Here is a 22006-nt window from a genome sequence, read left to right on the forward strand (position 1 = left end):
ACACCCGTGTACCACAAGTCTCTAGAGGAACGGAAGGTTCCAAATGATTTGAAAAAAAGCACAGGTAGTCCCAGTCTTCGAGAAGGGTCGTCGAGCAGATGCGCAAAACTATAGACTTATATCTCTGACTTCGATCTGTTGTAGAATTTTAGAACATGTTTTTTGCTCGCGTATCATGTCGTTTTTGGAAACCCAGAATCTACTCTGTGGGAGTCAACATGGATTCCGGAAACAGCAATCATGAGAGACCCTACTCGCTTTATTTGTTCATGAGACCCAGAAAATATTAGATACAGGCTCCCAGGTAGATGCTATTTTCCTTTACTTCCGGAAGGCATTCGATACAGTTCCGCACTGTCGCCTGATAAACAAAGTAAGAGCCTACGGCATATCAGACCAGCTGTGTGGCTGGATTGAAGAGTTTTTAGCAAACAGAACACAGCATGTTGTTATCAATGGAGAGACGTCTACAGACGTTAAGGTAACCTCTGGCGTGCTGCAGGGGAGTGTTATGGGACCATTGCTTTTCACAATAGATATAAATGACCTAGTAGATAGTGTCGGAAGTTCCATGCGGCTTTTTGCGGATGATGCTGTAGTATACAGAGAAGTTGCAGCATTAGAAAATTGTAGAGAAATGCAGGAAGATCTGCAGTGGATAGGCACTTGGTGCAGGGAATGGCAACTGACCCTTAACATAGATAAATGTAATGTATTGTGAATACATAGAAAGAAGGATCCTTTATTGTATGATTATATGATAGCGGGACAAACACTGGTAGCAGTTACTTCTGTAAAATATCTGGGAGTATGCGTGCGGAACGATTTGAAGTGGAATGATCACATAAAATTAATTGTTGGTAAGGCGGGTACCAGGTTGAGATTCATTGGGAGAGGCCTGAGAAAATGTAGTCCATCAACATAGGAGGTGGTTTACAAAACACTCGTTCGACCTATACTTGAGTATTGCTCATCAGTGTGGGATCCGTACCAGATCGGGCTGACGGAGGAGATAGAGAAGATCCAAAGAAGAGCGGCGTGTTTCGTCACAGGGTTATTTGGTAACCGTGATAGCGTTACGGAGATGTTTAGCAAACTCAAGTGGCAGACTCTGCAAGAGAGGCACTCTGCATCGCGGTGTAGCTTGCTGTCCAGGTTTCGAGAGGGTGCGTTTCTGGATGAGGTATCGAATATATTGCTTGCCCCTACTTATACCTCCCGAGGAGATGATGAATGTAAAATTAGAGAGATTCGAGTGCGCACGGAGGCTTTCAGACAGTCGTTCTTCCCGTGAACCATACACGACTGGAACAGAAAAGGGAGGTAAAGTGCCCTCCGCCACACACCGTTGGGTGGCTTGCGGAGTATAAACGTAGAATGAAGATGTAGATTGTACCATTCAATTCTTGTTTTACAATTGAGAGTCGGTGCGTGTTCCTTCACGATTGCTTCAGCAAACACAGTGATAAGTTGTGTTCTCATGTATCCAAGTGAGCACCAATAATATAAAATAGACAGCATTCTAGATGAGAAAAAATGTAGAGTCTGCACAAGAAAATGACCCAGCACGATCCCACAATGAGGCAGTTATCTATGAGATAATTAGTAATGAAGTAAGTGGTTGGCATAGATTTGACGTAACTGTGCTGTTTAAAGTTTCTAGGGGGTCATTGCTATGGAGTAACACTTGTACACGGCAAGAGGGTGAGATAATGAAACTTTATTTTATTGTTGTTTAGTTAAACAGTGAATTATCTCTTATAATGTAAGTTTATTTCATCATTGTTTAATTAAACTGAGATTAAACTATGATTTTACTCATACATCTTTGCTTTCATAACATATAGACAGCTATTCTTTACATGTTTACAAAGCACGCCATGCACCTGCTCGTGTTATGAACAAATGTAATGAACACTTGGTGCGGTGCGCTATTGGGGCAAGTGAAAAGTTTCAACAGCATCATTATCATGAGTGTGCCTGTAATGTAAAACTAAAATTACACTCTTGTACCCTCCATTGTTAAAAGTTTTTGTGTGAGTTATGAACATTGCTACATGTCATAAACCCTTGACTTTTTCTTCTGTTGCAGCTGAAGAATCTGCCCAAAGTATCAGAGACAAAGCATTTTAAGGTGAGTATCATGTGTGTCTCAAAATACTTTTAGTTCAGTTGCGCTTTGTATGTTAAGACAGGCTTCTTTGAGCCATTGTATTATGTGAATGTTGCTTGTTTTAAGTGTAGTATGTTGATAATATGGTGAGAATATTGTGGGGAAGGCGAAACAAGACTTATAAGATGCAACGAACCCACTAAAGAGACAGCCTACATTACACTTGTCTGTCCTCTGCTGGAATTTTGCTGTGCGTTATGGGATCCTTACCTGGTAGGATTGACGGAGGACATCGGAAAAGTGCAAAGAAGGGCAGCTCGTTTCGTGTTATCGTGTAGTAGGGGTGAGAGTATCACTGATATAATACCCGAGTTGGGGTAGCAGTCACTGAAACAAAGGTGGTTTTCTTTGCAGTGAGATCTATTTACGAAATTTCAATCACCAACTTTCTCTTCTGAATGCGAAAATATTTTGTTGACACCCATCTACGTAGGGGGAAAAGATCATCATAATAAAGTAAGAGAAATCAGAACTTGAACAGAAAGATTTAGGTGTTCTTTTTTCTCCACGCGCCATTCGAAATTGGAATGGTAGAGAAGTAGTATGAAAATTGTTTGATGAACCATCTGCCAGGCACTTAAGTGTGAATTGACCATGTAGATGTAGATATTTTGATGATGCAAGTATCCACTATGTGTTGTTTTTAGTCTTGTTTTTGTATGCCTGTGCAGTTTGATATCATTCTGTTTCTTTCATGCTCCAACACCATTACGTAGCATGTGCATTAAGAGGAATTTGTGTGGGCAATTATTTTGACTAGAATATGTTTTACTTCGAAATTGGAATGGTAGAGAAGTAGTATGAAAATTGTTTGATGAACCATCTGCCAGGCACTTAAGTGTGAATTGACCATGTAGATGTAGATATTTTGATGATGCAAGTATCCACTATGTGTTGTTTTTAGTCTTGTTTTTGTATGCCTGTGCAGTTTGATATCATTCTGTTTCTTTCATGCTCCAACACCATTACGTAGCATGTGCATTAAGAGGAATTTGTGTGGGCAATTATTTTGACTAGAATATGTTTTACTTCGTTCCACTACTGTTTATAGTGTCCACATGATCCATTATAATAGTCAAATCAATAAGATTGTCCCTTCCTTCTGGAAATAAAATGTTAAAGAACATACTCTCATTTGATTATCTCCTTTACAGTAAGTCTTTTGAAAATGCTTTATTATTTTTAACAGACACTTTGGTTAGTCTACCTATAGATTTATCTGGGGGCAGGCATGTCCAATGGCCTATGGTTTTTAGGTATTGTATGGATTATAGTCTGTATGGATTGTTGTTTCTGTTCCTAGTTGCTTAATTTGGTATTTGCTATTACACCCATTGCTTTTAGCTGTTGTGTGTCTGGTATTCACTCATGATAGTTTACACTTCAGTTTTGCACATTCAGTTCAAAATGAGAGGTAAAAGCTGTTGTCCTTTGCTTGCATATTAGATGAGAAGTACATTTCTTTCTCCACTCTGTAATGTCAATAATTTTTATATGTTAGCATATTGTATACAAATTCATGATGTTTTAACTTTTAAGTTCTTGAGTCAAGTTTAAGCGCAATATTGAATTGTAATTTATGATTCCATTGATAAAACTGATGGCAATATTGCATCAAAATGGGCACAATGAATAAAATTTGATGAGCTGCACTGATCTTCTAAGGTAGACCAATTTGTCATTTTTTACTGCTACATTGTTGTTAAGGTGATAATCATACCAATTTTATTTTTTTAACAAAGTGAAATACTCTTATTGTATTGTAATCTTTTATTTTGAGAATAGTGAATTTATCATTTGCAGGTTGGCGAATATGTTGACTTTGTGGATACCTTGATTGGAGCGTGGTTCCAAGGCAAGATTAAAAATATCTATGTGGAGAACCAGGCACGTTTTGATGCTTTCAGCAATGAAGTAGACCCTCCCACTCACAAAAATGGTATTTTCAAAGATAAAAGTACTGCCGACAAAGGCTCGGGTACATTTAAGAAGGATTCTAAAGAGGAAACGTCAGATGAAGAAATATACGAAACAGATAGTGGTCGTTGTAGTAGCCTCGGGATGGAAGAGAATGGAACGAAAGGTAAAGAGGCCGCAGGGAATACACGTGAGTCGAAAGGAACAGTGCAAGGAGAGTTGCAGGATAGTGCTCCCAATGCCTCCCCTGAGAAAACAAATGCGGCGAGTGACACTGAACATTCTGAAAGTGGGGACAGTGGACACTCCTCTCATACGTCAGTTAAGAAAACATCACAAAGGAATGGAGACGCCATGTCCAAGGGAGCTCCGGGTGATGAAACTAGGCTGGATGATGGCTGTGTATACGAGATAACCAACCTCAAGTTAGTATGAATGCTTGCAGAGGTGATTTGTTGCTCTAGTTGTAGCTTGGTTCATCTTAATGCATTTGAAGTCTGGTAGTTAGCAACATAATTAATTATTGCAATAACTTAAGCAGTTTTAATACATGAACAGATAGCATTTTCACCATGTATTTTGAGAACACACTAACCTTGTTTATAACACCTGGAAGATGGTGTTTTATGTTAAAATTCCATATAACACCTGGTAAACCACTACTTAGAATTATATTTATTTACATATGTTACTTCAGTTATTATGGCTTCTCCACAAGATGGGTTTTGAATGTACATTAAATTTTTGGTGCCATCATCTGGGGTATCATGCATATAACATCACTCAAACTATAGCAAGCTTCTCTCAACATCCATAGAAATATGTTATGCATTACATCTTTTAGTTTGGGATATAAATGAGAAAATAAAATTTTTTCCCTATTTATACTCCAAATTACAAATTGGGAGGCATAACATATTTCTACAGGTATTGAGAGAAGACTGCCCTAGTTTGAGAGTGGTATTACATTCGTGATTCTCCAGACACTGGCACTGAAACCTCAATGTGCATTCAAAAGCCATCTTGTAGGCAAATTTTTGTAATAATTAAACTACCCTGTATAAATCAATGTAATTTGTAATATTGGTTTACCTAGAATTTTTTCAGTGTTGACATAAAATGTCATTGTGTAGATGTTATAGATCTAGAGTAATGTATTATCAAGGAAGGGGGTGAAAACTCTTCCTCTTCCTGTTGCTGTCCAGATCCCATTGAAAATGACTCTTACCAATATATTTTTCAACATAGTGAGAGAGGCAAGTCTTTCAACAGATGACTCAGTGGCTGCAGAACTAGACAAAAGGAGTTTCGGGGGTAGAACATAGGAGGGAGGGGGGGGGAGTTAGAGATGTAGAGGAGATAAAGGGAGAAGAGTAGAAAATGAGGGTGGGAAGAGAATGCCTGTGTAGGGGTGGGGAGTGTGGTGGGAGAAGATAGCATGCGATGTGGACAAGGAAGTAGTTTGGACAATGACAAAATGAAAAATGTAAGGCAAGGCAGTGGGAAACTGGTTAGTGGGTGTTAATGCCAGGAAGATTGTGAAAGTGCAGGAATATGCTGGAGTGAGAATTACCATCTGTATAGGTCAGACACACTTGAGCTGGGAGTATCCAAATGACCTGTGTAGTGAAGCAGCTGGTGAAGTCATTGGGTTGTAGCATGCTGCATGTTTGGCAACTGAATGGTCAACTTTGCGGTTTGCAACAGTTTAGCCATGGCCATTTATGCAAATAGGCAGTTGGCTACTTGTCGTGCCCACATAGAACGTTGTACAGTTACTGCAGCATAATAGATACACTGGATGTTTCAAAATGAAGATTTGAGTTTTAAGACGTTTCAGCTGTTGAATGTTATAAATACTGAAAATCCTCAATACTCTGATATTTATTTTGAAATGCCCAGTATAACGTGGCTGCTTTCTCATGTTGTGCTGCAATTTATATGGTAGCAGGTAACTGTCATTGCACTGTGATAGGATGTGGCGGATGGGTGTGTGGGACAGGTTTTGCACCTGTGTAGACTATAAGAGATTGACCTGTGGAGTGCAGGATTAGAGCAAAGATGGATGAAAATATTCCACGGGTGGGTGGCGGAATGCTTCTTTGGGTGATGTGGGTAGGATTTTGGATAGGATCTTCCTCATCTCAGGGAATGAAGAGAGGTTGTGATTGAGCTTTTCAAGCCTTGGGTGATCAGAGGAGTGCTGTTCAGTGTTGGGTTCAACATGTTTACTGGTGTCAGAGGAGACAATGGCATGGTGTGGTGTTCATTAATGAGCTGTATAGGATGTTGTGAAAAACATTTCTTCACAACACATGCCACAGACAAACGCCAACCAAAACCTCACATAGGATTTTGCTTGCAACAGTTCCAGCCTCCCTTCAAACAGTGATCCTCTGCCCTTCCACTCAGTCTTCCCTCATCTATCTTTCAAGAGTTCCTCACTTATGACCTGATTTCACATTCCTTCCCTAAATCCTCCCCCAGTGATTACAACATGACTCTTATGGAATACACAGCTGTCTATAACATGGTACAACATGTCACCTGTGGGACACAGCTGTTATTAACATGGAAACCAGTGTGGACCTTATCCTTCTGCACACAAAGGGTCCACCACAGTGTTTATGGATTGTAGTTACTATGTGACTGAGGGTCTCCGCCATCTTTCTGACACCTCTGCATACAAGTCTTATCACTGTGATCCCACCCCAAAAGTCCAACAGGATGTCCAGCAACTCCTTAAGGCCTTAGTTCCATCCCAAAACCTGACACCTGACTCTATCTCCCCTCCCGGCCTACTGTTTACTTACTCCCCAAGTTCTACAATCTCAACCCCACGTCTCCATACCAGTCATCCCATTGCGGCTGAGCACAATGCTTTTACAGAACGAACCTCTGCCTTAATCGACCAAAACCTCCAAACTATTGTCCGTAACCTCCCATTCTACATTCCAGACATTGCTCACTTCTTTCCTTGCCTCTCCAGTTCGTGTCCTGTTAACCATCACCACCAACCTTTCCCAACACCCTCTTGATACCAAACCCACCCTTTCTTTCCTAACTCTCCTATCCAACTGCATCCCGACTCTCAATTATTCCACTTGTGAGGAGAAAATTCATAAACAAATCTGTGGTACTGCCATGGGTACTCACAGGGACCATCTGCGGCAACTTAATTAGGGGTCATATATAGGAACTCTTCTTATCCTGTGCCGGCCAGTGTGGCCAAGCGGTTCTAGGCGCTTCAGTCCGGAACTGCGCGACCGCTACAGTCGCAGGTTTGAATCCTGTCTCGGGCAGGGATCTGTGTATTATCCTTAGATTAGTTAGGTTTAAGTAGTTCTAAGTTCTAGGGGACTGATGACCTCAGGTGTTAAGTCCCATACTGCTCCGAGCCATTTGAACCATTTTTTCTTATCATGTTAACACCTAAAACCCCTTGTCTGGTTCAGATTCATTGATTACTTTTTCATGACTTGGACTTATATCAGGGATGGTCTTTGCTGTTTTCTCCATAACTTTGGCATGTACTCCCAATTCTGCTTCACCTAGTCCTCATTTCATTTAGTCACCTTCCTAGATGTCAGTCTCCAGCAAATGTGGTCTCAGAAAAGTGTGTGTTCATCTCAAGTCACCAACCAGCAACAGTACCTCCATTTTGACACCTGTTAAAAATTCTCTTCCACACAGCTTTGCCACCGTGGCATGCCACATATGCAGTGGAAAGGAGGACTTGCCAAAACATACTGATAATCTCACCAGACCTTTATTCATAAAAGATCTCATGTGCTGATTCCTACCCTGAAGCCAGTAAACCTTTCAGCCAGCATCGAGCAGCACTCTTGTGATCACGTAGTGTCACCTTGGCCTCGAGGAGCTGAACCACATCCTTCACCAGGGCCTGGAATACCTGCCGTCGTTCCCCAGGATGGGTTGGGGGGGATATTCTACCCATGTCGCCCAAAGTACTGTTCCACCATCCACCCAACATACAGAATATTCTTGTCCATCTTTATTGCAGTATTGCAGTCTTTCTCCCCATCATGCACCCCATGGGTCAGCACTCCCTTGTGATTGGCCCAGGTGTAAGACTTGTCTTGTACACCCACACATCTCCTACTGCAATTTGGTCACAGGAATCTTCCAACCAAAACGACACAGGGCCACACATGAAAATATCCATGTTCTGTGTTGTGTATGCTGCAATTACTGTACAGCGTTCTGTGTGGGCCCAACAGATAACCAACTGTCTATTCACATGACTGGCCTCTGCCAAACTGTAACAAACTGCAAACTTGACCAGCCAGTTGGTGAACGCACTGTGCATTGCAACACAAATTTCTTAAACAGCTGCTTCACCAGTTGATCAACTTGGATACTCACTTCCAGCATCAGTTTCTCTGACCTTTGCTGGTGGGATTTTGCTCTCTAGCATATTCTGTGCTCTCGCAATCCCCCTGGCCCAAACCTCCACTAACTAGTCTCACTGCAAGCATTTGAGTGTACGTTTGGATGTATCATTGGAGTGTACATTTTGGTGACTGTGTAGTTGTGTGTACTTTTACTAGAGAAAGAGCAAAAACATGAAAAGTAGTGTGTGCACTGTTTTCTGTTGCGTGTTTTTGTGTGCCACACATTGGCTGCAGCAGGTGAAGGATTGCTTTTCCCTTACTTTACGCACAAAATTACAATAGGATGCATGTGCAGATTTTTGTAAATGTGTGCATCTGAAGTTTTTGCTGGTTTTTGTTCAATGTAAAATAAAGTACATTCTTTATATTATTTACACTCTTATCTGGGTGTCAGCTTCATTTTTAGCATCAGCTCTGAAAACTGTGTTTGCACGTATAAGGGCATAAATAAAATAAGGAACATAGTTTCTACCCCCCCTCCCCCTTTTAATTTGACACTAAGTATCTGTACACTCACTTGGGAGAAGCAGGTGTTCGAGCTGTGAAATAATTTCATCTATGCTCCCACTTTGTTAGTTATTTCACTTTCTGTAATACCTCTTCAGTGGCCTAACCTCATGTATTATTTATATTGTTTTGTAAAGTACCTCACATCATGGAAAGACTTAGTATTTAAATAAATTTGTAAAAGATTATGCATTATTAAACTACTCACTATTCCATTTACAGTCACGTCGATGAAGCAGAAATGTTGAGCAAGCTCTCAGAAATTCGCCCGATGTCGCAAAAGCTTTTGAAATTTGCAGATGTTAAAGTGGGACAGACAGTTCTGGTTAACTACAATGATAGTGAGCCAGATAAACTAGGTCACTGGTTTGACCTCAAAGTTTCAAAGGTTGCAAATGGCAGAATGAAGAAGTGGCTTGAAGGTGAACTTCGCATACATAGTCGGAGTGGATGTCAACTGAATAATGTGAAGATTAATAATGTTGAAAAGATATGGGTCACTGAAAAACTGGAACTGCTGAAAGACAGAAAAGATTTTTCTGATCTGGAGTCTATACAGAAACGTAAGTACGCAGCTGTTAGGTATTCGATGTTCCTCCACTCATTACATGTTCAGTAAGACACCACAATCCTGTATGTATAGGTTATTGTCAATAAAGATCCATCACTTCATCTCATCACAACGGTGTCAAATCGTCTGCTGTCGTATTTTATGTTTTGCTCAAAATTTTGGTGTACCTTCAAACTGAAGTCTCAGTGTCTTTAAAAGTACTGACCACTGTTGGCATAATAAAAGAACGTTGGTAAAAGTGACATAGTGCATAGTGGACCTACCCCAAATCATTTTTCGTACACTATGTACAATATATGCATCATAAAACTTGCAGGAGGCTTGTCTGCTACATAATGTTGGCATTCTGGATTAACCTTGCTGTTTTAGTTTTTGTAACAAAAAGTGTGTTGTGTATGGGAAAGTGCATTAACTGATTTGCTACTGTGTGCATGTATAAATGTCCTGCTACACCATTCTGCAGGTGTTGTGGATGTGTATACGTGTGGCAGTTGGATTTTCCTACAATGCTACAGACATCTGAATGCGCCGTGAACCACCGACCTCTCACTCCTGCGAACGAGTTGCTTTCATATCTTGGTGAATAAAAAAGTTTTGAGTATTTATCATGCAACATGTGTGCTTCATTGCATGCTGTCATTTGCTGAAAACCTTGTTTTGATATCTTGAGTCATTTGAGACATGACGATTGTGTAAGGATGTGAATGGGCTTGTTTTGCACGACCATCCTTCAGTAGTAAAACAACCGTATGGAAAGCTTTTAATACCTCTGCGTACCATGTAAAATAACATGCAACATTTAACTTAATTTGCTATACCGCAGTAAATATGATGAATAATGGAAAGAAATTCAGTTCTTTAGTGAGTGGTCTCAGTACAGGCATCAGCATCTGGCAAGCAGTACAGCCGTAACAAAAGCTGCCTCAGTTTGGAATGCAAAGAGCTCACCTGCAGCAGTGAAACGGTTATTTTGGCATGTGCGTAAAGCTGTGTCTAGGCTAGAGATCAGACAGTTATGTCAGTCTGAAAATCCCATCTGTATAACTATTTTTTTGGTGGCTAGTTTTGATTCGTTGGACTGATCATCTTCAGATCTAGTTTTGCAGGGTGTTGTTTATTCTAAAGAATATGTGTGACGATGTTACAGCCTCATATTATGAAAAAGATAAGACTATCAGCCATACAGAGGAAACATCGAGTCACAGACAGGCATGACAGACTGCTATACATTTAAGCTTTCAGACAAAAGTAGAAAACACACACACACACACACATATGCTCACACGAGACCACTGTTGACTGCTACTTTGCCTGATGGGCAGTAGGGGTAAAGAGGCAGGGTGATAGTAGGTTGGGGTGGGGGAACATGTAGTGTTGCTGTCCTATTCCAATAAGAGTCTGTGTAGTGATGGGGTGGGAGCATGAAAGGGGATAATAGGTAGTGGACAGGGATTAGCTAAGGCTGAGGCCAGGGGACTGAGGGAACATAGGATATTCTGCAAGGACGGTGCCCACCTGCAACATATAAAAAAGCTGGTGTTGGTAGGAATGATCCAGATGGTTCAGGCTTCGAAGCAGTCATTGAAGTGAAACACATGTTCGACATCTGGGTGGTGTAACGATTTATTGGCCAGTGGCCATTCATGCTGCAGACAGCTTTTTAGTTTTCATGCTGATGTAGAAAGAAGCACAGTGATTGCAGTTTAGTTTCAGGTCACATGTCTACTGTCAGAGGTAGCCCTGCCTCTGATGGGATAGGAGTTGCCTATGACCGAACTGGAGTAGGTGGTGGAGGCAGTCAGTAGTGGCAGTGGTGAAGGACAAGGTTGGGAAGGTAATTTTGGTCTTTGAATGGCTCAGTGAGACCCTTGGTATAAGGGGCTGTAAAATGAAAATCAAACACATGCAACAATGGGATCGTGGAATTGTTCCATTAAAAAGTAATCATTACACCCATTAAGGCACATTTCCCACTAGAAGATGAGACATTCAATTCCTGTTTCGTGGAACATGGTTGACCACTTGATGGATCCACAATAGCATCCACTCTTGCACGTCCTTATCCGATTGAAACCTACATCCACAAGTCTTGATTCAGGTCACCAAAGTTGTGAAAATCGCACACTGAAAGATCTGGGCTGCACGGAGGATGTTGCAGTGTTTCCCACCCAAATTGTAGAACTATAACCTTCAACTGATTGGTAGTGTGGGTGCAGGTGTTGTCATGTAACTGAATGATTCCGTCAGACAGCATTCTTGGGGATGTTGAATTTATGGCATGTTGCTGTTTCTGCAAAGTGTCTTCATAATGCAGTTGATGGTGGTTCCATGCCCTAGGAACTCAACAAGCAGAGAGCCCCTGCAGTATAAGGAGGTCATAATGACCATTCTGGAACTTGGTGTGAAGAGCCTTGTATTTCTTCGGTGCTGGGGGAGGGGGGGGGGAGAGGTGGGGTGTTTCCACTGTTGGCTTTGCTGTTTGCCCTCGGGCTTTCAGAATACTGTTTGAGGAATCGTCGTGTTACACAATAAGTCTGCCTCCCCCCCCCCCCCCCCCCATTGGATATAGTCTGTGCTTCAGCGATTTGGTAGGCAGATATTACAGCATCCTTCTTAGAGCCTGGATCTTTCACCATCTGACCTGAAGGAAGATGTGTGGACGTCAGTTTGTTGGACAAAGAAGTGCAAGATTGGATACGTTTGTAAATCTGTTAATGGTTAACCGCATTCTACAAAACAGGAATTGATTGTCTTGTCTCCCAGTGGCATAAATATCTTAACATGTGTGGTGATTACTTTTCATTGGAAACATTCCATGGTCTCATTGTGGTGGGTGTTTAGTTTTCATTTGAGTGCCCCTCATATATCTGCTCATCAGTATAGATCATCGAGTTGTAGGCTGTATGGAAGACACTTCTTAGAATTGAGTGAGTGGCAGCTGTTGAAGTGGAGGAATTACTGGTTGTTAATAGGTTTGATATGATTAGAGATACTGATGTAGGCATTGTTGATGAAGAGTTCAGCATGAAGGAAGGTGGCTTGTTGGGTTGAGGAGGACCAGATGAAGTGAATATGGGGGAGTTGGCATTGAGGTTCTGGAGGAATGTGATGGGATATCCTCACCCTCGGTCCATATCACAAAGATGTCATCAGTGAGTCTGAATCAGATGTGGGGTTAGTGATTGTGGGTGGTTAGAAAGGATTCCTCTAAGTGGCTTGTGAATAGGTTGATATAAGAAAGTACCATTTTGGTGCCCATTGCTGTACCACAGATTTGTTTATAGGTAATGCCTTGGAAGGAGAAGTGATTGTGGGTGAGGATATAGTTATGGTGACCAGGAAGGAGGTTGTAGGTTTGGAGTCAGTTGGCTGTTAGTAAAGGTAGTGTTCATTAATGGTAAGGACATGGGCATTGAGGTTGTTAGTGTAGAGGGGGTGGTATCAACAGTGATGAGTAGGGTACCAAGTGATAGAAGAACAGAAATTGTGGAGAGTCCGAGGAGGAAATGGTTGATGTCGTTTGTACAGAACGGTAGGTTATGGGTAATAAGCTGAAGGTATTGGTCCATGAGAGCAGAGATTCTCTCAGTAAAGGCACATTAACTGCCCACAGTGGGATTATAGAAGCATGTAGAAGGGAGGAGTGTGGAGAATGGTAGGGGTGAGGAGAGAGAGAGATGTATACTCAGGGGAGAGGTTCTGGGATGGATTTGAGGATGGACTGGAGGTACTGTTGGATATGTGGGTTGGAGTCACTGTGGGAGGAGTCTCTGCCATATAATCCCTCCAGTTTAAAATCAGAGTGGTGGAGCCTCTGTTAATAGGTTGGATTATAAGGTTGGGATCAGTTTGTAGGTGATGGATTATGGTTTTTTCTACGGATGTAAAATTGTTTGGGGATTTTGGAATTATGGTTAGGCAAGTTTCGAGCCTAAGAAATTTTGGAATACTAATGAGATAATATTGGGGCATTGGTGGTGGATCACAGTTATATGGAGAGTGAGCTTAGTTGGGCAGGGTTCAACATCAGCTTTTGGTTGAGTCTGATTGGTAGGGGCTGGGGGAAGAAGAGGTCTGCAACAAGTACAGCATGACTGAATTTGGGTGTGGGACAAAATGTAAGGTCTTTGGAAATGATTGATAAAGTCTGTGAGACTTAAGCTTTTGGAGAAAAGGTTCATGATTGTCTCCTATCCCATCAAAGGCAGGGCTACCTGTGAAAGCAGTCTCGTGATCTACAAACAATGCGGCAGCCACTGTGCTGCTTTCTACATGGACATGACAATTAACAAGTGGTCTGTCCGCATGAATGGCAGTGGGCAAACTGTGGCCAAGAGAGAGCTGGTCCAATTACACATGCTGCCCAACATCATGTGTATTACGTCAATGACTATTTTGCCCCCACCAGCTTCCGTGAATTGTGCAGATGGGAACTTTCTGCGGTATGTCCCATGTTTCATAACCAGACCCTGGCCTCAGTATTTAATAGTCTTTTTCCCACCTACCTATCCCCATCCCTGCTGCTAATACGCCCACTACTCGTATTCCCTTCGGTAACTTCTCTCCTTTTCCACCCCCCCCCCCCCAACCCCCAACCCTACTTTGGGTGCACCATGCCCCACACACTCCCACAAGCATTGCGTCACCTTCCCCCACCCCTAACCCGCTATTCCTCACCCCACGCTGCCTCCTTGCCCCCATAAAACACACGAGGTTGCTGCTCCACCATCTGCAGTTGCAGTCCAGTGACAGCAGCTGGAGGTGTGGTCATGAGTGTGTTTTCTGCTTCGGAAGAAGGCCTTTTGTCTGAAAGATTAAATGTGTATCAGTCATTTCATTGTTCCTATCTGTGATTCAACATCTCATCTATATGGTAAGAAGAAAATCTATCCCCCTCATAATATTATTCTTGTTTCACCCTACATCTTGTTGGTAACATCCTCATATGTTGGAAATGATAAACATCTCAAATTGATACACCATTCTTTTTATCACCTGTAGCACCACTCCCTATTCCCAAACATGTAAAATTCATTACAGAAGCTCCAACTGAATGATAGCAATATAAATAAAAAATTACATTTAGCACATACACTTGTAGCAGCTGGTTTGTAATATGCAAAACAAAGTTGCTACATACTTAATGCACCAGTCTAATGACCATGACCCAGGATGGAATAATTACAATATTATGAAAAGTATAGTTTACTGGTACTGACCCTACAGCTTATCTTAGAAGATGGATTAAGGAAAGGCAAACCTATGTTTCTAGCATTTGTAGACTTAGAGAAACCTTTTGACAATGTTGACTGGAATACTCTCTTTCAAATTCTGAAGGTGGCAGGGGTAAAATACAGGGAGCGAAAGGCTATTTACAATTTGTACAGAAACCAGATGGCAGTTACAAGAGTAGAGGGGCATGAAAGGGAAGCAGTGGTTGGAAAAGGAGTGAGGCAGGGTTGTAGCCTCTTCCCGATGTTATTCAATCTGTATATTGAGCAAGCAGTAGAGGAAACAAAAGAAAAATTCAGAGTAGGAATTAAAAACTATGTAGAAGAAATAAAAACTTTGAGGTTCGCCGATGACATTGTAATTCTGTAAGCGACAGGAAAGGACTTGGAAGAGCAGTTGAACAGAATGGATAGTGTCTTGAAAGGAAGGTACAAGATGAACATCAACAAAAGCAAAATGAGGATAATGAAGTGTAGTCAAATTAAATCAGGTGATGGTAAGGAAATTAGATTAGGAAATGAGACACTTAAAGTAGTAAAGGAGTTTGGGTATTTGGGGAGCAAAATAACTGATGATGGTCGAAGTAGAGAGGATATAAAATGTAGACTGGCAATGGCGAGGAAAGTGTTTCTGAAGAAGAGAAATTTGTTAACATCGAGTATAGATTTAAATGTCAGGAAGTCTTTTCTGAAAGTATTTGTGTGGAGTGTAGCCATGTATGGAAGTGAAACATGGGCGATAACTAGTTTAGACAAGAAGAGAATAGAAGCTTTCAAAATGTGGTTCTACAGAGGAACGCTGAAGATTTGATGGATAGATCACACAACTAATGAGGAAGTATTGAATAGAATTGGGGAGAAGGGGAATTTGTGGCACAATTTGACTAGAAGAAGGTACCAGTTGGTAGGACATGTTCTGAGGCATCAAGGGATCATCAGTTTAGTATTGGAGGGCAGCGTGGAGGGTAAAAATCGTAGAGGGAGACCAAGAGATGAATACACTAAGCAGATTCAGAAGGATGTAGGTTGCAGTAAGTACTGGGAGATGAAGAAGCTTGCACAGGATAGAGTAGCATGGAGAGCTGCATCTAACCAGTCTCAGGACTGAAGACCAAAACAACAACAGTATAATAATCCCCATATTGCTGAGATACTGACTTGCACATAGGGACAGCAGATGTGACTAGATTCTGCCTGTCTGCGTCTCAGCACCTCTGCTATACAGTGAGTAGTAATATGTCCTTTTAATAATATTTTAATCTAACGACATAGTTATTCATAAGCACAACCATTGCAGTCCTCCTTACTAAGTGACTAGTTTTTCAATTCCTGTACTGCCTGAGCAACTAAAACTAACTTCTTTCTTGCACTGTGTGTACTTTATTATTAAATACATTGTATGTAATATAAAAATAATATGCACTTAACAATTACATTTTGCTGGTGAGTCAAAAAGTTCATTTACCTACTGGACTTCTTTCTTTCTCGCTTGCATTAGGATGTGCTACCTGGATCCTCGTGTCTGAGGTATTTACATCTTTGATGCTGTTCTTCCTATCTTTTTTATTTTATTTGCTTTGCTACAGATTACCAGATGTAAATGCTTTTCGCATCTTGTTATGTTAGTGTTTACAGTTCTTGATTTGAGGTAGCTTTTGTGTTTCCTTTGCCATTTACAGTGTAAGCAACTCTTCAACTAGATAAGAGAAAAATGTATTTCATAAATCTGGGAGGAAAAAGATAAAATCAGAAATATCAAATCTATAATGTTATGAAATATAGTGAAAGTTAATAGTGTAGAATATATCAAAGGTGTAAATGAAACGTGAAACTACGGTTCTAAACAAAGAAAACATCCAAACATAGATAACAATTGAGGTTCAGAACAAAGAATAATAGTTTATTGCTACACAATAATATTTATTTGGAGCATGATAAATCTGTGAAGCAGTACTGCACATACATAAAATGTTAATACACATTATTAGGGTACAAGTAATTTTAATGGCATGGTGTGCAGTGACCACTCTGGATAGGTGAAGAGCCGTTCTTGTAGTTGTCATGATTGTGTTTGGGTAGCATTTTGAGTTTGACAGATTGGCGAAGACAACAGGAGGCAGTCGGGGAAGTTAGGTGACTGCAGCAAGACAGGTGACGTGCGAGAAAACTCTTACTGTTCAAACGAGCTGCAGGTGCATGCGCTTGCCATAGGGTGCAGCCTGGTCTCGATCCACAGCATCCTGGTTGTGCTGCGTGGTAAAGTGTCAATCTCTCTGCTCTCGGTCATGAGTGTTGTCAGTAGCTGTTAAGCTCATCACATCCCAGTCACAGAGCGACCTTACATCCCGAGGCATTCATGACTGGTGTGTTACACGAGGGGTTTCTGCAGCCTACTGGTGGTGTTACTGTGCTAGCAAGGCAGCCAGTGATGCAGGCTCGGCTGCAGGCACAGCAAAGCTTGACACCAGATGGCACTTGCTGGCTGTCGACCTGTTGTGAGATGACACGATGCACCTGATAGAAAACCTGGACCTGCATCTGGCTAGTGCTGGCAATCACCTGTTGGCTCATAGACTGGTCTGTCGGGCAGTGGCTGGACCCCATTGGCAGAGGACATGGACCTCAAGGCAACAACTCGATGACTGTTGACAACTCGGTGAGTCACCAATGCAATCGATCTCCAGCCTGGCCAGGCAGCCAGTATTCATATGCACCTGTTATGGTGTTGCAGCTGTGAAAGTGTCCGCCCCCGGTAGCTGAGTGGTCAGCGCGACAGACTGTCAATCCTCAGGGCCCAGGTTCGATTCCCGTCTGGGTCGGAGATTTTTTTGCGCTCAGGGACTGGGTGTTGTGTTGTCCTAATCATCATCATTTCATCCCCATCGACGCGCCAGTCGCCGAAGTGGCGTCAAATTGAAAGACTTGCACTAGGCGAGTGGTCTACCCGACAGGAGGCCCTCGTCACACGACATTATTATTATTAGCTGTGAAAGCCGTGTATGCTACATGTCTTAATGTCTCATGGTTTAAGTAATCACCTTGACAGGCAGGCAGCAATGTCTGGTGAACGCCATATTGCCACAAGTGACCTGCTTTACTGTACAGAGTCCATCTGTCTAGTCTCGTGTCTTTACACGTCATTTCGGTGGCAACTGTGGTCAACTGCAGTTGCTGCCCATTACCTTTCCTGTTGCAAATTGTACACAAGAAGGATGACTGGTGCAAAGTCTACCTTATGGTCATTTAACAGAATGTGTGTCGGATGAAATAATGTGTTGCCAAACGTCATGGGACATAATCTCTGAGAGTTTATACAGTAAATCTCTCTGTGATACACAAAGCCTCTGATATTTGATTAGCATCTCTGTGATGCTCTTGCACTTGGTAAATGGACTTATAACGAAACACCTTGCAAATTGATGTCTTAGAGTTTTTCTCTGTACGGACTGCCCTTAGAACAGAACACGAAGGTTAGTCAGTACTATAGCAGCGGCCAAGTGGTGCTCAGCTTCACCACAATGCAATCTGGCATTCAAGACAGGGAAGGAAGGCCAAGTCGGGCAAGGAGATAAGGAACAAATGTTTATCGATCTTTTGCTGTCTGTTTTTATTTCATGGGACAGCCTAATGTTTCAGCTTCCATATGCCTTTCCTTCCCTTTCTATTGGAGCAGCCCAAGCTGTGCTGTCTTACCTGCTACGCTGTGCAATTGCTGGTGGCATTTTTCGTGCTTTTTCCTTCTTTCTTGACATAATACACTCCTGGAAATGGAAAAAAGAACACATTGACACCGGTGTGTCAGACCCACCATACTTGCTCCGGACACTGCGAGAGGGCTGTACAAGCAATGATCACACGCACGGCACAGCGGACACACCAGGAACCGCGGTGTTGGCCGTCGAATGGCGCTAGCTGCGCAGCATTTGTGCACCGCCGCCGTCAGTGTCAGCCAGTTTGCCGTGGCATACGGAGCTCCATCGCAGTCTTTAACACTGGTAGCATGCCGCGACAGCGTGGACGTGAACCGTATGTGCAGTTGACGGACTTTGAGCGAGGGCGTATAGTGGGCATGCGGGTGGCCGGGTGGACGTTCCGCCGAATTGCTCAACACGTGGGGCGTGAGGTCTCCACAGTACATCGATGTTGTCGCCAGTGGTCGGCAGAAGGTGCACGTGCCCATCGACCTGGGACCGGAGCGCAGCGACGCACGGATGCACGCCAAGACCGTGGGATCCTACGCAGTGCCGTAGGGGACCGCACCGCCACTTCCCAGCAAATTAGGGACACTGTTGCTCCTGGGGTATCGGCGAGGACCATTCGCAACCGTCTCCATGAGCTGGGCTACGGTCCCGCATACCGTTAGGCCGTCTTCCGCTCACGCCCCAACATCGTGCAGCCCGCCTCCAGTGGTGTCACGACAGGCGTGAATGGAGGGACGAATGGAGACGTGTCGTCTTCAGCGATGAGAGTCGCTTCTGCCTTGGTGCCAATGATGGTCGTATGCGTGTTTGGCGCCGTGCAGGTGAGCGCCACAATCAGGACTGCATACAACCGAGGCACACAGGGCCAACACCCGGCATCATGGTGTGGGGAGCTATCTCCTACACTGGCTTTACACCTCTGGTGATCGTCGAGGGGACACTGAATAGTGCACGGTACATCCAAACCGTCATCGAACCCATCGTTCTACCATTCCTAGACCGGCAAGGGAACTTGCTGTTCCAACAGGACAATGCACGTCCGCATGTATCCCGTGCCACCCAACGTGCTCTAGAAGGTGTAAGTCAACTACCCTGGCCAGCAAGATCTCCGGATCTGTCCCCCATTGAGCATGTTTGGGACTGGATGAAGCGTCGTCTCACGCGGTCTGCACGTCCAGCATGAACGCTGGTCCAACTGAGGCGCCAGGTGGAAATGGCATGGCAAGCCGTTCCACAGGACTACATCCAGCATCTCTACGATCGTCTCCATGGGAGAATAGCAGCCTGCATTGCTGCGAAAGGTGGATATACACTGTACTAGTGCCGACATTGTGCATGCTCTGTTGCCTGTGTCTATGTGCCTGTGGTTCTGTCAGTGTGATCATGTGATGTATCTGACCCCAGGAATGTGTCAATAAAGTTTCCCCTTCCTGGGACAATGAATTCACGGTGTTCTTATTTCAATTTCCAGGAGTGTATATCATTAAACCAAATACCACACATGAATAATTTAGAACCATTTTATCAGCTGCACACACAAAAACATTTGTTTACATTAATGTTCCTTGAAACACAATAGAAAATGTACCAGACCTCTTAGGAGGTACACTTCGTGCAGCATGTATCTTTTACATAGCAATCATTACAGCCCTAAATGTATTGAATCAATGTGGTATTTTTCTGCTAAGGCGGTATTTCTTTGGCAATGTTCTTAGTTCAACAACTAGACAAAGCATTTTAAGTCTTTATTAAGTTTTTAGCTGTATAAAAAAGAAGCGCACAATGTTACCACCATAAAATGCAAACACATTGGTATGAATGTGACGTAACAGAAAAACACTGACACAATGAATAAAACTAAGGATGAACTAAAAGCTTTAGAGGATATGTACCAAAGTAGCAATTCCATTTTGATGATTAGGGTTATTTATATTGTGTATAAAGTGAGTGAATTTTTTTTTTTTCAGTTTTGTTTTCTTACACCATATCTTCTGGTAATTTCCATTTTTTATTAATTTTATTAGCTTTTTCTCTTTGTATACACTCGCCTATATACCGTCGTATATCTCTGTAATTGTTAGTTATTTCTCAGTTTCATTCTTTACTTTCCAATTTAAGAACAGTAAAATTTGTAAAGCAGAATGAATGTGTGATTATGCTACCATTTTCATTCTTATGGCATCTTTTTCTGTTAATGTGCATCCACACCATTGTTTCTATTTCATGGCAGTAATGTTGTACGCTTTTTTATATTGTGAAACACTCAGTAATGGCTTAAGAAACAGAAACTAGTTGTATAATGAGGTAGTCTAATAAATGAAGCATAATTGGGAAAATCCAACCTTTAATATTGGCTTTACAAACTCTTGCATGTATGGATGTATCATCTGGATGTGAAAACTTTCATTAGAAATTGTTGCCACAGCTTGTGAATAACAGAGGGAAACATTTAATCATGTGCTCTCTTATCTGTGAATAGCTAGTAGCCTTCCTGAAGTTTGGCTGGTCAGTGTCAAAAGTTCATTTGTCTCCCTCATGTGAATGGTATTAGTGCATTACAGCACTAATGAGTTGCATGTGGTAGCTTTGTGTTACTCAATTGCAGTAACATGCTTAACTTCCATATATTTTGTTGTAGTTATTTTCTTATATGACTGGAGTTCTGCCCTACTGTTCTTATTTATATCCACTCGGTGTTAATAGTACGGTTTCTTTCTAGGCCCTGTTCCTGCACTCTGTGACAAGTGCAATGACAATCCTCTCAAGAGGTGTAAATCGTGCAGTTGTCAAGTATGTGGGAAGAAAAATGAGCCGTCCAAGCAAATCATGTGTGATGAATGTGATTCACCGTATCACATATGGTGCCTTACACCTCCTCTGGAAGAAATCCCAGATGTGGATGAATGGTAAGAAAGATTTTTCTTATTTTGTGGTAATCCAACTGGGGGAAGAAATCCAGTAAGTTGAGCCATTCTTGCCACTAAGAGTGAAAATATTCAATATGTGTAACAGTTATGGTCTTTTGCATAATTGCCCATTCCCAAATTATGTTCATAATAGTCTTTCTGGGTACTGAAAGATGCACAAGAGAGAGCATCTGTAGTACTAATGGCAGACAGTTCCCATGGCTAATCTAGATTCTTTTCTCCATCTTCTCTGCTGTAGATTGTATCAGCTGACCCATCGCAATATAAATGGAAACAGGAGTGTTGTGCTTACATTTTTCGTGGAAGAAAATCCATCTGGTGTTTAACTCTTATGTTAAGAGCAGTAGGCAGCCCACATAGATTGCATACCTGATATTATCACCTATACCACTGGAAGTGCTTTCCTCATAGATCACCAGTACTGTCCTCATAAAGCATATTATGTATTCTGTTCGTTGTGTATTTTGTTGATTTGCATTGTGTAACTGTGACAATTCCTATATCATTGTGAGATGATCCTAGATGAATCAAGATATATAAATAAAAATAAATCTCTGATGGCTG

At 42.1% G+C, this 22006-nt stretch overlaps 1 protein-coding gene across 1 annotated transcript in view; it reads left to right on the forward strand.

The window, feature by feature from the left end:
- LOC126292278 (E3 ubiquitin-protein ligase UHRF1-like) overlaps window positions 1-22006 on the forward strand; it is a 66382-nt gene that overhangs the window by 17273 nt on the left and 27103 nt on the right. The window contains exons 3-6 of the mRNA XM_049986185.1: window positions 2093-2134; window positions 3977-4515; window positions 9235-9575; window positions 21235-21421. Of these exons, the coding sequence (XP_049842142.1) occupies window positions 2093-2134; window positions 3977-4515; window positions 9235-9575; window positions 21235-21421 (1109 nt within the window). The remainder of the gene's footprint in view (window positions 1-2092; window positions 2135-3976; window positions 4516-9234; window positions 9576-21234; window positions 21422-22006) is intronic.

The sequence above is a fragment of the Schistocerca gregaria genome, chromosome 9 (genome assembly GCF_023897955.1).
Source record: "Schistocerca gregaria isolate iqSchGreg1 chromosome 9, iqSchGreg1.2, whole genome shotgun sequence".
NCBI lineage: Eukaryota > Metazoa > Arthropoda > Insecta > Orthoptera > Acrididae > Schistocerca > Schistocerca gregaria.